General features: G+C 46.5%; 1 protein-coding gene across 2 annotated transcripts in view; it reads left to right on the plus strand.

Moving 5' to 3' along the window:
• Positions 1 to 286: 286 nt before the first annotated feature.
• The window catches only part of fam222aa (family with sequence similarity 222 member Aa), a 45,910-nt gene continuing 30,070 nt past the window's right edge, over positions 287 to 16,126 (plus strand). The window contains exon 1 of one of the 2 annotated variants that reach the window (XM_070963793.1): positions 287 to 1,205. Coding sequence is in view for 1 of the 2 variants with exons in the window: in XM_070963794.1 (XP_070819895.1) it covers positions 1,157 to 1,205 (49 nt within the window). In the remaining variant the exon portion in view is untranslated. The remainder of the gene's footprint in view (positions 1,206 to 16,126) is intronic. The other variant, XM_070963794.1, reaches the window with a different exon arrangement.

Here is a 16,126-nt window from a genome sequence, read left to right on the forward strand (position 1 = left end):
GCCTTTAACCTTTCACTGGCTGCTGATAAGAAGAAAAGAGTGATTAAAGATCTCAATCTGCATTCTGCCACGGCAATTTATATCAGACTTTTTTTTTTTTTTTTTTCTTATTCCGCGAATAAACAACGTGGTTTCAGACGCTTGGACGCCGAGCATCTCTATGGTAACAGTCCTCAATTACCGATGATTGGCCAACCCGTGGGAATGTTTCTATTCCCTCAGTACAGTGATTGGTCGGTGGGCGGTCTGTGCAGCCTGACAGTCTGCAGCGTTCCGGGTTATTGTCAGTCTCGGCAGCTCGGCACAAGGGCAGGACCGCATCCCGGAGCTGCCTGAAGCAGCTAGCTCTTTATTCAGACGTAACCATTTCCTATTTGGTTAATATACCAAAGAGAGCATCTTGGAGCTTTGCTATCGAGGTTACTCCACAGCCTCAGCTGGAAATCTGAGTCTGAATCGGGAGGCAAGACATCTCCGAGAGGCTGCCGACACCACGGAGAAAGTGACGGACGGAGCAGAGCCTGATCCCCGGGATTTTACATCGCATCAGTTTAGGATATTTCAGGCAGCTGCTTCGGCCTAGCCTTGATTTCTTTCAGGGTACCTTCACACAATATTGCCTAAATAAAAATACTAACATTTGCATGAATATTTCACCTAAGGTCGTCGGCAGTGAGCAGGCGGACCACTTTAAACCCATGCGTAACAGCGGTGGATTTTGGAATACTGCGTAGCAGTTCAACCATCCAGTCTGTCGATTCTCAGTTCTGTTATTTGGAGGAATCTACGAGCGACAAGAAGAGCAACGAGGACCTTTTTATTGTGTCCCGGAGGCTAAACGGTGAAAACCCGAGGCGCACTTGGTGCGCAATCCTTCCGAGGACGCTGCTGAAATTGCCGACCTGCGCTTTTGCCCTCGACAAAAATTGGCAGCCGAGTCGAGAAAAAAGGCAAAGCTTATTAACTTTGCATGCTAGAGGCTATAGTGTGGAATCTAATTCGCAGGGTTACCGGTACAGTGTATTTGCATACCGTCGGAAGAGGAGGATAAACTTAATCAACATTTGACATCGACGAAGCGGCTGCTGGATTTTGGAGAACAGCATGAATCCTTTTTAATTTGGACCACAGAAGTATGAGGCAGATTGCTCAGTGAATGCTACAATCTGCATGGAGTTCTAGTCTGCACTACGGAGCAATTTATGGTAAATATGTTTTATGGTACATTTCTCCTTGTCTGAGTCTTTCGGATTCAGAGCGGTTTGGGTTTGTAACCATTAGCGTGCTCACTGTCAGAGCCTCGCTGGGTCTTTTTGGGATGGCAAATAGAGGAACGGCAGAAAATAACGAATGTTTGTAAATGCTCCCTTCTCCCAGGATGCTGCTCACATAACGATGTCTCAGATTTAAACCCTTTGTTTCCTTGCGTGACCCACAGTAAAGGAAGTGTTGTAAAAATCGACTTGTTAGAGAGCCGCTCCCGAATGGCTTTAGGAACTGCTTTGATGTGTAATATTGGTCTTTTCAAGTATGGGTAGCAATTAAGTGTATTGTCGAGGGTATTGCACCGCAGGCACCGCAGGCAGGAATATGTGGCACTGGAGGAGTTTGCGGCTCAGAGCAAAAGGTGCGAATTTTTCATCTGTACGCCCCCGTGCGTCACCGCGTGTGGGGAGGGCGACTGGAGTGTCTGCTGCAATTAGTGATTTTTCACCCCGGAGTGTTAATGATATACAGTCTCCTTTTATAGTGGGTCTGCATATTGTGACAGGCTTTTATGGAGGGAGTCATAAAATTCATGGAGATGTGTGCGTAACACTGTAAAACTTTTCACTTTGTGCTCGGCGACATGGATGATGCTCTGTGCTGCATTGAGGTCTGGAGGCAATTTGTCATTGTCCTGTGAATTCTTCAGCAAATTTGTCCTCTGCAGCCCAGGCCTTGAATGCAAATAGAGAAGTCTGATTGTGCTGAATGTAGCTGGAGTCCGTGCGTTATTTGAATGTGAATGCTGGCTGATAAAGTTTAGGCACTTTCGACTCCTGTGAACTTTGAGCCCCGTGCGTTGGGGAGGTTGTTTTGCAAAATTTAACTCCTTCGCTCCCACTGCACACAGATGAGCCCGCGTGTCATGCTGACTGTGCAGTGAAAAAGCTGCACACAGAATGTTTTATCATAAGACTACAAGCATCCTCAAAATTTATCTTCCTCGCTGGCTCCAGTCATTCTCTCTCCAGCAGCCCTGCAGACAGGCAGCTCGCTGAATGTAATATGGGCCCCTACAGCAGGGCAGGCGCCCCCACAGTCAGGGCACCTGCCATAGAGCCTTCCTGGCTGTATTGAATAAAACATCCAGTGATGTATGAGGCAGGGGCTGCACCCGAGGGGGCAGAACTGCCTCATTTACTTCCTCCACTCTGCGCCTGTGACCTGCTGAGCAAATTGTGCTCATATTAGCTCTGCGGCTGCTCCTCACCTAAACAAATAGTCTTCCCAGCATAATGCTTGCCTTAACTCAACATGATGGTTGGACAAGGCAGGGGAGAACGAAATGGCAGAAAAGCTTTAATATCTAGGTCACTGAATTACCTTTTGGAGTTTGTAGCTCTTGTTTTGCCTCTTTATTTTCTGCCTTGCTGTTGGATCTTTTTTTTTCTTCCTGTAACATTGGACCTTCAAGTATCCTGCTGCAAGACTTTCCTCACATTTCATCTTCCTCTTACTCTCAGCCTGTTTCCTGTTGCTCTCTACGATCGGCTGTCTAACAAAGGCAAAAGTCCATTCAGGCTTTGCGGGTTGAGAACTTGTGTTGCGTAAACCCTGATCACAGCAGCACTTTATTCTATTCTGATGAAATTATGAAAAGAGATTACTAAAGTACAATCTGATCTGCTACTCTTATTTAAGCTGGCAACAGTTGGAAGGTGGAGAGGATATTTTGGCATCTAGCTACAAGAAGTCTTGCATTTTTTATCAATTTGCAACTCAAATTGCATCAGTTTGGTTGATTGATAGCGTTTGGGTTCCTTACTGTATTCTTTGCTTATTAAAGCGCCTGCCTGAAGTGAATAAGTGAGCTCCACTCATGAATATCGTTAAAGTCGCTGAAGTTTAATTTCCTGCACTGTGTATTAATCTTTTTTAATCCCTGCATGGTTTGATTGTCTCAACACCTACCCAGAGGCAGCAAAACTCATTTTGGCACTTAAGATGACTAAAATAGTAGATACAGATGTGTGTGTGTGTGTGTGTGTGTGTGTGTGTGTGTGTGTGTGTGTGTGTGTGTGTGTGATATTAAGCTAAGCATGTCCATTCTTGTCACAAAAGTGCTTCATTTTCATTTACTCAAATGAAATAACACTTTAAAAACTACTCTTCCAAACTCCTTTTATGTAAAAAAAAATCTACTGTAGGTGTGAATTATCATGATAAATATCTTTCCCTCCTGTCAAAGAAAAGAAAACACAGCTGCTCCGAGATGATCTGAGATCCTACAGATGCACCAAGCTTCTTACTCGGAAATATCATCGGACACTTAAAGTAGCATGAACGTGTTCTCTCAAAGCCACGTCGACGGCAGCTCATTAGAAACCCGATCAAAGCGCTTCGTTTCAGGAAAAGTCTCAAACATCTGTGTTTTAACACCTTTCATGTGCAGGCAAACAAAAGAGACGTGCCCTCTCTTTATAATATTACATGATTTAATACAAAACTCTGCTGTCCTGGCAGCGAGGCTTGTCTTGCATGTCAGCGCTCCGGGTGTGGAGACAGAGAAAAGCAACATAAAACAAACGCATTTCACACAAATGATCGTGGAGAAGCAAACGCACCCTTCAGCCAGTCAGTGGGAATAAATAGAGGTGACAGGGATGTTCAGTTTCCAGCACAGATGACGCCGCTGATGCGGTTTGATATTAAATGTACGGTGGGATTAGCAGGAATAGTTTGTGTTTTTGGCATTTGCAGGTTTTTGTCTTGTTATAGCTGCTACAATACCTCAGACTGCACACTGGATCTATTTCACTGCCGGATGATTGACCCGTGGTCTTATTAGCTGTGCTGACAAACTCAGATGAGCAGCTCTGGTTTTCTTCCCGGTCTCTTGATGTTTGCTCAATGTCGGGGTCAAATAATCAAACACAGACTCTTTTAAATGGTTCAGGGTCACTACCGGAAAAGGACCGCTTCTCAGTTTTCAGATCAGCTATATGTGAGGCATCTGTAAACCAGCTTTCCTCTGGTATTGACATTGTCCCAGTGAGGTATCTCATTTCCTGAATATCTGTCCAATCATGTGATGTCCCAGTGAGATTCCACTCAAATGGTGTAATATGTAAAATTCATATCATGCAAACAAACTTAAAAATCTTTTCCACTGCTGTACTTTTAGCATAACATCTTGTTTTCATACACCGGCGCTTAAGCTGTTAAGCTGTTGTGTTTGACGTGGAGTAGCTCCACTAAAACAGACGCCGTGCATGTGATTACATACATGCACCCCCGCCGTGTTTCTGATGAGTGCTGCGTGTTAGCGAGACGCTGTGCAGTTCTCAGCTCGCCGCTCCGCAGATGATTTCCTGTTCTTTGGGGCTGTAGTAAAAGGTTTACCTGACCGCTGCTCTGCTCATGTGATCTGACCTGCTGTGCTGCTAGACGCTGGCAGCTCTTCATCAGGGTTATCCACTTAGCGCATGACGGACAGCGATGGCCGTCCGACCTGCTCCCTCTCTTCCCCTCTCACCTCCTGTCAGACTGAATGGAAGTCACGTCTCGCCAGGCCCCGAGGTTAATGTATAGCCTTTTAATTTGGAAAGGTTGGGGCGGTTAGTCCATTTTTTTTGTTTTAAAATGCTCTTGGGTGTGTGAAATATAGTCAACAGGAACTGTGCAGTTTATATGTGGTTAATGAGTACACTAGTATGGAGGGGCTGAGTGCTGTGCAGTTTATAGTTTGCTCCATAACCCAGCCAGAAAAGTGCGGGGAGGCATGCTCCTTCCAAAGTGTTCTTAGGAGTAGAAGGAGAATAAAGCAAATCTGACAAGCTCTCCAACAGCGAATTTGCTCTCCTTAAAAACAATGCCGCTCTTGCCTTCCTCATGGTCACATTGATTTGTTCTGGGTGACAGTGCAGGCTGCTGTGAAATCACCCCGGTGCCATTGATCTCAAGGAGAGGAGGAGGAGGAGAGGCAATGAGAGCCTGGCGACAGTGAGCAACATGGGAAAATCCTCAGCGTGCCCTCCTCAACCTTAACCAGTAATAAAATGAAGGCCTTGGTTGCTATCAGATCAGCCCCTGCTGTACTTCTTCAGCCACTGTATCGCAGTCTAGTCGGCCCTTTGATTTGTTTTGGAGGCCCGTGCATGCTGTTTGATTTGCTATTGTGCCTCGCCATGTTTCAGATTATCAGTTGAACTCTTTATTGCCACTGTTTTCCATGCCAGAAGCAAGGCTGTTTTTTATCTCACACAGGCCTCTGATTAATCTCTCCCTCTATGCTGGTGTACTTTAATCTTGAATGGGAGATATCTGATTCTCCTCGGCTATTGAGGAAGATCAAACTTTAATGGAACAAGGAACTGCACATCATCCTAATCTCCATCTCCCTGCATTTTGGTTGACTGCTCTCCCTCGGGCTTTGTAGCTTTCTGCAGAAGCAGGAAATACATCAGACAGATAAGATGTTTTCTCTTCATGCTTTGGTAATTTATTCCCTGTTGACAATGGCCACCACTTTTTACATCTCTGCTGTTTGATTACCTGGTCGAAGGAACGGCGGGTAAAAAGCAGAGGAATTGATTGACACGTCCAAATGGCTATCCTGTATGACCGAAATGTGTGAAACTTTTCCAGAAGCTTTAATTGGGGTTTCTCCACAGTTCAGTCATTCTACAGGAAAACGTGCCTCCCCTGTCTCTACTTATTGACATGCGAGAGATGTGACCTACGTCATCTGTCTATAATAGCCTGAGGAGGGATACGTCAGCTGTATGGATGTATTCAGGTTCAATGCATTTGATTACACTACAGCCAATCCAGGAATTAGCTATTGACCGCTATTTTCTCCATTCAGTTCCTCCATATCACTGAATAATGGGGCACATTATGCTGACCAGCATCCGGACTTTTACCGCCTAGATGCATATTGTTGCAAATGGATAACACTTATGGGGTGTCGCACCTCCCACAGACGGTTTGTGTCTGTGACAAAAAGAGGCTATTACCCAATTCTAAGGCGGTTGCTGTAAAGTAATGAAATTTCCACTGACTGGAGAAAACAATGTTGTCTGGTCCGGATTGTAATTGCAGAACCCACCTCACCATTTTCCTGAGTTCAGCGTGAATGCAACACGATTTAATAAAACTCTGGAGATTTTTATCATCTATTGCCAGGCCTGGCAGCCACATCAGGCAGAGTAAGCTGAGGCTTGCACAGATAAAACTCATTCAATTTACTTGTTGAATTTTAACCAAGCCGGAGAGCATTTACAAGAGAGCCAGCATGTGACCCATAGGGGAGCGTTCTGTTTTTTTGTATAGGGCCGGTGCAGGTCAGCTATATTGTTTATATAAAGCCACCATTTCCGTAATCTAAAAGGAGGAGTAGCCTGGAATTTCCGTCATTTTCTCCAGTGTTATTATTTGTGTCAAGAAAGGGTTGAAAATCTGTGGGATATTAGGCCCTAAGGCCAAAGAGCTTCTGTGTGCCTGCCTCCACTCACATACAAAAACATAGGAACATTGACATGAGGACATGTATGGACACACACACACACTCTCACACACACGCACGCACACACTCCTAGCCCTGTTTTATTACCTCCTGCCTGCTGCTGGAATTGCTTTCCTCCCTCGAGTGAGCCAGGCAAAGCCGGCTTTATTGTGTTAACCTATTTGTGTGTCAAGAGCGATTGCAGCGTTCTTTATCTCTGTTTGTATTCGGACGGGGAGACGGCAGAGAGAGAGAGCGAGAGAGCGAGGAAGAGGAAGAGAGAGTGGCAGAGGCAAAGGGGGGGGGGGGGGGGGGGGGGCGGTTTGTACAGGAGCCAGGCAAGCCACCGGAGTTAGACGGATGGCCGGTCACCTCGCTCCACTCTGGAGGATAATGACTGGTTGCTTAGCAATAACCCACCCCCACCCACTTCCAGACTTGCATCCAGAGTAATCACTTTTTTTTTTTTGCTCTAAAAGATTTCATATATAATTATAAGCCCAGTGCCGGCCTTTGAAATCTGCCTAATGGGTCTTTTCATTTATTTAGCAGAGTGGGTTGAGGGTGCGAGCTGGAATTGGAGATTTTGGTGTGTGTGTGTGTGTGTGTGTGTGTGTGTGTGTGTGTGTGTGTGGGTATGGCGGGCTCCAGAACTGTGCGTGTGTGTGTGTTAGCGTTCGTCAGCATGTGTTTATGTCTGCTTTGTGCTGAGCAGTTGGTGGAGTTTGACCGGGATTACGACCAGGCCAAAGCTATATTTCCTGCTAGATATCTGCTGCCGTACAACCTTTGACCTGCGTAATGCCGCAGTGGCAACGATGCATTCAAATAGATGCATCCGCACAAGCGCACACGTTCACGTATTCACTTTTTTTGATGGGCGACCAGAGGCAACGAGTGCTTCTTCTTGTGAGCTCTTAGTTTTATTAACATTTTTATTGAGTTGAACAAATTGCTGACCTTTTGTGGCATAATGAATAGACCGGCCTGCTTAGGAAAAATGAGAGTTTTGGCAGAAGTGACTGGCGTCAATCCAAGCTGTTTAACACATGATTTGCGGTGTGTTTATTCAGCAGGTGACAACATTTAATACCGCTGAGTGTTTTCCAACATTTCAATTCTTTCTCAGCTGCTTTTTTTTTTTTTTTTGAAATCTTCCTCCTCAGGCGGGACATTAATCTGCTGTAAAGGCTGTCTTTATTCTGCACTGTTCTCCAGCAGGTCTCTATAGTTTTAGGTAACTGTGTTTTTAAGTGGCAGGATGAAGGTATAATATCTGCACATGACCCCAATTTAAATAGCCTTTCATCACCAGCAGCCACTAATGTTGGCACAAAGTCCAGAGTCATTTTAATGCTCAGCCAATTATCCTCTCTGCTTTTGAAAATAGATTTTTTTCCTTCCCATCTTTTATGAAGATGTAAAAAATTAATTTGAAATTCCCTGTGAAGTTCATATTAAACTTTTACTTGTTTACGGTGATAAAAACGTTGCGGCTGCTCAAACAGACCCCCTGGATCAGATGAAATGTTTTGACTTATGCCAGTGTAGCCAGTTGGTGACGCGTTCGATTGTTCATTTATGGAAAGACAAAATACAATTTACAGAAAATCTTTTTTGTTATTGAAGTTTCTTCAAATAATGTCAGCCGTGTCTGATAGTTACCCATCTGTGCTTCCTCTCCGTATCCTGATCACTGCCATCTTTCCTTATCCAGCCTCATGCACCATTGCTAAAACTGACAGCTATGCACGTCCTGGGAACTTCATACAGATAAACTAAACATACAGCACCATCCCCCACCCCCGTCTCTGTGGCATGCTTCTGTGGCTGCGTCTATAGGAACAGCTGTCCAGCTGTCACCGCAGCCAGCCAGTCAGCCGCTCTCCAAGGCAACATCTGTAGAAACTGAACGCACAAGGGCAGCCTGCCGCTCTGTGCTCGTCCCCAAAGACCACAGAAGTGTGTCAGGCCTTTTGGCTGCACATTACCGCTGACCGCATCAACCGTATCACTGGGTTTTGATTGAACGTTATCTGCTCCTCTGCCACTTAAATAAGCTCTGCGAGGCGTCACACTGTTGTTTTTTTGTCACCAACTCACAGCGATCTGTTACTGAAGCGATTCGTATTATCACAGCAGTTCTTTAAAACGGAACACGTGACTGTGCAGCCCAAAAAAAAACCCCACACCACATTATCGAAGCCATTAATAGTCATCTGCTTCTGCATGGATGTGTGTGCGTGTGTGTGCGCGCACGTGTGTGTGTAAACAAAACAAAATCCCAGCGAGCAAGGTGCAATGGCCTGGAACTGACGAGAACCCACTGGGAGAGTCTATCCTTGATGTAGCCCCCCCCCCCCCCCCCCCCCCCCCCGCTCCCCCTCCCCACCATCTTTTCCTCCTGGCAGCGGAGTGATGGTGAGGTGGGCGGCGAGGGGGGTGGGGTGGGGGGGGCACAGAGCCATGTGAGTGGGGAGATGAACAGAGCTGCGGTCCCCTCTGTCAGCCACAAACTAGGATCAGGAAGCTCGCATGGGACTCTCTCCGAGGATGAGCAAAGGGAAGAAGGGAGAAAGCAGCTGTTCGCTGTTTTTCTCTTACTTCTTCTTCACTTGTGCTTTTTTTTAACGCTCTCTTTCGTCTTCTCTGAGGCTGTCATTAGCTTCTGTCATGCTCTTTTTTTTCGGTGGGCCTGTCTTTAAAGGAGGAAATGCTTTGAGTGCTGCTGGAGACATGGATGAGATGACAATTTGCTCTTTAAAAGTGTCATAATCATCCCCATGCCTCTTCTTGTTGTTTTTAGGGACTTTTAAAGGACTTGATGTCCTCATCGGTCCTCTTGGTAACCGAGGGCCTCTCAGGCATACTGTGCCTCTCCCCACAGACAGCTGCAGACTCATACAGGCTCTGGGCGAGGTTTGATGGATCCTGTTTACTGGAGCTGAGAGAATGCCTGGGTATCTCAAATTAAGTGTCACTTAAAGCTTGTCTTTTAGTCAGCTTTCCATTTTGTTCCCCCATCTCTAGTGACAGCACTGTGCTGCCAATTGTAACAGGGATTGAGAGGAAGACATTTGGTGATTACACATTCTGTCATGATTGAGGGGTGAAGCCAGCAACTCGAGGCAAAACCAAATTCCATATGGCTGCAGTGAAATCTCTCCACCCATAGTGAGTTACACTCAAACAGCCCCTGTCCCGATGACAGGGAAATCGCCTGCTCATGACTTATCGTTTTATCATTCAAATTTACCCCATTGATGCCTGCTGCTGTGATTGACAGCCGAGCTTGAAAGCCACAGCTATCTCAATTGAGCTGCGGCAGCCAGTTGGTAACTGTGACAATGGTCTCTCCTCTTTGCCTTGTTTTCACACTTTTTCTGCTGTCACAGAAACCTCACTGATTGCTTCTCTGCCAAGACAGCATCCTATTAATCTTTTAAATAAGGGCCGCAGCCCAGCAGTATTGTTTGCAGAAAACCGAGAGGACCTTGTGAGACCACACTGAAAGGGAAAAAGGGGCAACTGGGGCTGAATCTGTCTCATTGTGGCAGGAAAGCCGAGCCTCGGTAAAACCAACAATATTAGAAATCTAATAGCTGCTGTGGAGATAGATGGTGCAGGGGGCTGAGTGTAGCCAGCGCTCTCTGGCCCCACCTGATAACTCCGTGTGCTCTCTTGTCTTCTGCCGCTCTCAGCTTTGCTCTCCAGGTGCATTCTGTGCTTTCATCTACATCGTGGCACTCTGAATAAAAGCGCCTGTGTTTATGGCCATTTTCTTTTTCTATGCATTTATTGATCCCTTTCAGCATGGGTGGAATAGGCCTTTTTTTTCACTTCTGGCCTCAAACCGCACAACAGTGACATATTCTGAAATGGCAAACCATTGATGTATTGTGATGTGACCTAGGGAAGGAAGAATAGCAGCTCAACCTTTTGTCCCTCAGCTGACAATTTGTTTGAGACAAACATAATGAAGCGACGGTGTCCTTGCGCAAATCTATGTTTCTTATAACCCAGAAAAATCTCGCCTCTGCTTTCAAAAGGCTTTCTGCTCTCTGATTTCATGGACTCGGCTTTTGTGTTTAATTAGGTGTGATTTGTGAACATTTCCCAAGCGGTAGGAAGTCTTTTTTGAGTCTCTGTACTGTCTTGTCAAGTGGTTGTTAATGGAGAATTGCTGCAATGCTCCTGACACCTTCTGCTTTGTAATGAGTGCCTCCTATGCAAAATGGCCCCATAAACCAAACCTTTCAAGTATGAGGAACATGTGGTGGCAGTATTTGGTATCTCAGTAGTTGGGGATGTTTACTCCGAGTAAAGACCCTGAAGTTATGGGATGGTTATATACCGTCTTCACGTCTTTGTCTCGTCTCTGGCCATGGAAACCCAGTGAGGCACGGCAACCTAGATGACTAATTGACTCCCAGGTCAGAGCCACATGATAGCAAGACTGCAGGTGAATGGAAATTGATCTACTTTCCCCTGCAGGGAGCTATGACTGCTTTGTGATCATCTGTGTGATCACGCACCCGCGCATGCACGCATTCATGAGAGTTTGAGTGTAGCTGTTCGTCCTCTGTGACGCAGAAAATCAGTCCCTTAATGATAATGATATTTAGTGGTGATATATCACCACTAAAGCTGCGTTTACACCCAAAATACCACAAACTTTTAGCCCCAAAGAACTTCTTTAGAAGGAATTAAAAGGTTCCCTCGGCCCGTTGTTGTCTGCATTTCCACCGCAGTCTAAAGACCAGCCGAGATTAGGCAAATCAGCCACCTGAATGAAAAAGAAACGGCTGTTTTTACGGCTCATTTTTGCATGCAGCTATACGGCAACAATGTATGGCTTTGTCTGCCGTGTGCCGACGGCGCTGTGTCAGAGCACAATGAACAAACTGGTTTCCGGCTGCAGGTTTTTTAAAAATGGAGGCTGAAATAAAATGCTGCGAGTACTCGATCAATCAGAAGTGTTCAGCGCTGCAAGCTCCGACTACCAAAGTTCTTGTTGTTTTGGACAGGATAACCCCCTGAGCAGAAACTTTTTGGGGGGTAAAATAATATCCCTGGAACTTAATTGAGACCCTGGTCCCTGTGGTGGAAACGCTCTGGGTCCCGAGTCTCTGGGAAAGTTCCTGCGGAGGAAACACAGCTTATTTATACAGGCTATAACAGTGAGTGTTTAACAAATGAGGAATCTGTGAAGTAAAGCATTTGTGTTTTAAAATACTGTGCTTTAGCTTTGCTGAATTGTGGCCTGGTTGTGTAATATTTGACACCAGTTTTAAGTGTATCCACTTCAGTATTTTATGAAGAAGTGTCCTCAGGGCGCAGCAACTGTTTTGTGGTGGTAAAGGTTTTCCCTGCTTTCTTTCCGTGTAGCCTCACTGCAGTGCTTTTTATCAACAATGAAGTGCTCTGTGCTTTACGTGCAGCTTGTTGTGCACAAAGACAAGCGAGCGTCTGTAACAGTTGGTCCTCGAAGTGTGCGCTAAACCGCGAGTCTGTGTTTCCTCTGAACATGCAAAATGTGTGCACATAGGGATGTCTTTTTGTTCTTGTTTGCAGGTTAAACACAAACACTGCTGTCCCAGATTCACACACAAGCCCCCCTCCACCTGAGCCTGATCCCCGGCAAGCAGCCCGAGCGCCTCACACGCAGCCACGAGCCTCCTCCCCTCCGCCCGTCACCCAAAAGAGATCCTCTCAGTTCCTCCACTTTCAAAGCGCTCGCATAGCTCGGCTGTGTTGAAGCATGCCCCTCCTCCCTGACCCCACCTCCTGGAGACGGCACTCTTGACCTGCTGCCCCATTGTTTCCAGCGGGGATGGATGAGGAGCCGCCTCTGCCGGCGCGATCCTTCACTCAATAGCTGCTCCATCTGTTGACTGCGTGACTCTGGGTTACAAGCGGGGATTTTGCTCCGTCTGTGCAGGGGTGTGAAAGGAGCTATCTCAGGGGGCTTCCTGAATAGGGTTTTAAAACTGCAGTAGCAGGGTGTTGTGATGCCCCTCACACCCCAACTCCCCCTCCACCCGTCATCAGCCCAACACAGCCGGCTGGGTGTGTGCAGGATGAGAGGCCTTCATTGTGCCTGTTCACAGGCCCCTAGGCAACAGGGTCACCTTGTCCCCAAACAAATGCTGCCCTCAGAGGGATTGTTGGCACTGCATGTCTGTGTTTCTGTGTGTGTGTGTGTGTGTGTGTGTGTGTGTGTGTGTGTGTGTGTGTGTGTGTGTGTGTGCAGGGGGAGTGGGTATTTGAGTGTAAGAATGCATCATCAGGGAGAGGGCAGAGGCCTTGGCTGTGAGGACATTTATCTAACATCTCTGCCTTTCACATCAAGGCCTATTCAGTGCAACCCGTCTGCGTCAGGCTTTCAAAGGACATCTGAGATAGAGAAACACTCTGGGCTGCTTTACAGGTCAAACTGCTCAGCATTTAGCCCAACAAAGCTGCGGATGTCATTTTCTATTTCTCTTGTAAATTCAGCCTAGAAAGGAAAGAGCATCATCTGCGCTCCGTCTCTCATGAATCCGAGTTCCCATCGCTTGAAATAGTGGAATAGCGCTGCTTCAGCTGGTCTGTCCTGTGGTTCGTTCTCCTTAACAGAGCGTTTGTGAACAAAAAGCTAATCCGTGGCTGCTTTGACTGCTGCTTCACCTTCGGTAATTAATGTTGAAATTGCAATCTGTCAGATGTTTGTGCTGAGGTCCTCTGTCTGTCTGCGTGGGAGTTGTTATTGGGTGAATTCTCTTAAGTGAAAATAAGCAGGATCCTGCCCTCTGGGATCCTTTTCTTCCCCCAAATTAAATTCCCAACAACTGAAAGAAAAACCTGTGTTTGGGATGATTTTGTCTTTTATTGCAACGGAGATCCAAATAGTTGCACATATTTATCACTTCTAGGCTTTTATATGGTTTTCTCTCTCCCTCTCTCTCATGGCTTAACTTGCTTTAAACAGACTGAATAAGTCAACTGCTGTTCTTCTTTTTATTTCGGTCTAATGGGGTGGTCCTCCTGGTTTGTCTCCTCTTGCCAGGAGCTTAGTCCTAAAGAGGCACAGCCGAGCACCCTCATCTGCCTTGTTTCCTGTTCTTTTCCTTTATCGCGCAGCCACAGCTTCACGGCTGGGGCCCGAACCCCTCAGCTGTCACAGGATGTCCCCAGCACACTTTTTTACCTCGGCTAAGATGATTAAAGTAGCAGGATCCACTCTCCTCGTGTCTTTAGCACAAGTGTTTCACCTCCACCTTTCTCCTCAGGCTGAGAAAAGACAAAGTGAGCAACAGTATCAGACAGGGAAGCAGGCGGCTGGTTCAGGCGTGGAGCCCCCTCGCCAGACGAGACGGAGTTGAAGGAAGAGGGGGTTGTTGAGTGGAGGTAGAAAACTGCAGTGACAGCAGAATGAATAAATTGAAAAACTCTCTCATTGTAAATTGTCTATCGCTCGTGACAAACGATCTGATAGGCGAGCGGCCCGGGTTTCCGACGCATCCGTCCCAATAGAGCTGTGAATAACTGGTCTATCTCCACACTGCTTAGCACTGGCCCCGCACTTAATAATTCATACAGTGTGAAATATTTTCCCCGGTACAGATATGCCAAAGAGCTGCCGCCAGCAGGCGGGGGCGGTGAGGGGGGTGTCCCTGCGGTGCTAATTTGGGGGATGGTGACGTGCATAGATTTCTAAGGGGGCTGTAGTTTAGTGGAGATGCCTCAGACACGTTTGCTCTCCTGTATGCTCTGTCTGTTATTGGAAAGAGCAAAGCTGGAGATGCAGGGAGTGAGAGTGAAAGAGTGCAGTTGACATTTAACTCATGGCTGATCTTTCTGGAATCGGGAGGAGAGAAGGGAAATACATTTCCATTTAAGCTGACTGAACACAGTTATCAGTAGCTGTGGGGACAAAGGGAGGCTGTAAACCCGTTAAGTAGTTTTTGCTGTTTGCCCCGGTGAGCGTTGTGGTCGCAGTTGACATCAGTGGCAGCAGGTGTCTGTGGACACCTGGTTTCTGTCTCCTGTTTCCATCAGGTGACTCCTCCTGCCTCGGGCTCCTGCAAGAGCTCAGCAGCCAAAAGCAGCTCTCATGGTCCCTGACCTTATTGTCCCCTTCATTCACAGCGCTGAGCTCACGCCGCCTGATTCTCCACGGCAATGAACCCAAAGCTATAATGGCCTTGCTCGCATGGGCGTGCACGAGCGTGCGCAGATGCGTGCTCGCCTGTAATGGTGGCATGCCATGTGTGTCATTTTTGTGCCACGGTGCTGTGTGGTTTTGTCTGGCTTGTTCCGCAGCGCAGTCCTGTACAAACTGGGTTTTTATGGTTCGCATTCAGGGCCTGATACCAATTATGCAAACTATTAAAAATTTAAGGAGGACAGTCTTTTATAATTTAATCCTAAAGTAATAGATTCTATTAAAAATGCATGAGAGGAGCTTTATAGATGGAGCTAGAATTAGTGTCTATCAAAGAGTCCAGTCAAGGATGCAGAGGGAATGGGCGGCAGTAGTGGTGGTATTGCCTCATTATTCAAATAGGATATGATTACCATAGAGCAGGAGTCCCTCAGAGCTGAGGAGCAGAGCCGAGCTCGCTGGCCACTGTGATCACAAACAGGAGGAGTCTGGTTGGGCTCCTCAGGGGGAGCTCTCCCCTTTTCTGCTAAAATGAAACCGATTTTAGATTTCCTGTTTTAACTTTCACAGATGGGATTCGCAGCGACGTGCGGTTCGCGGTGGTTTAAAGCGTTCTGTCGTTGAAATACCCTTTGTCTTCTCGGGTTTCTCCTCTCTGGTGTCTCACTCGAGATTGTTTAGTCTTGTCCTCGCTGAAAGCATGTAGAAGGTGTTCAAGCATGAAAACAGGAAGCCTGCAGTGTTGTAACTTAATGGCTCATGCAGCAAGCGAGCAGCAGACCTTTCACTGGCCTCGGTACTCCTCGGTTTACCCCACAGAGCTTCCTGGACAGGTGGAGAGCGCAGTGAACACTTTGCACGGTGCCAGTGCTGTTTTTAACAAAGCAGCCATATTTGCACTGTTTTACTTTTTTAAACCTTTCAGTCATTTTGCACTCCACTTTATCCTCCTGTGGCAGGGGAGCGAGCTTAACAGTTTTTATGCACCACAGGTTTTATGGAGTGTAGATAGCAGTTGAATTTCACTCTGTTGTCATTGTGACTTGCTTTAATAATTACAGGTAGAGAACTGCAGTGATTCAGATACCAAAACCTCTAAAAAGGCACCGTGCTTATTTATGTGCTGCAAGAAGTGGATTGAAAAAGCCAATAAAAATTGGAACCCTCATGAAGCTTATATGGATTTCAAGTTCTGCCTCTGAGGTAAATTCCTTGCCTTTTTGATGTAATGGCTGCCTGTTTATGGAATAAATCCATCAGGCTTAATC

Source organism: Chaetodon trifascialis, chromosome 6 (genome assembly GCF_039877785.1).
Source record: "Chaetodon trifascialis isolate fChaTrf1 chromosome 6, fChaTrf1.hap1, whole genome shotgun sequence".
NCBI lineage: Eukaryota > Metazoa > Chordata > Actinopteri > Chaetodontiformes > Chaetodontidae > Chaetodon > Chaetodon trifascialis.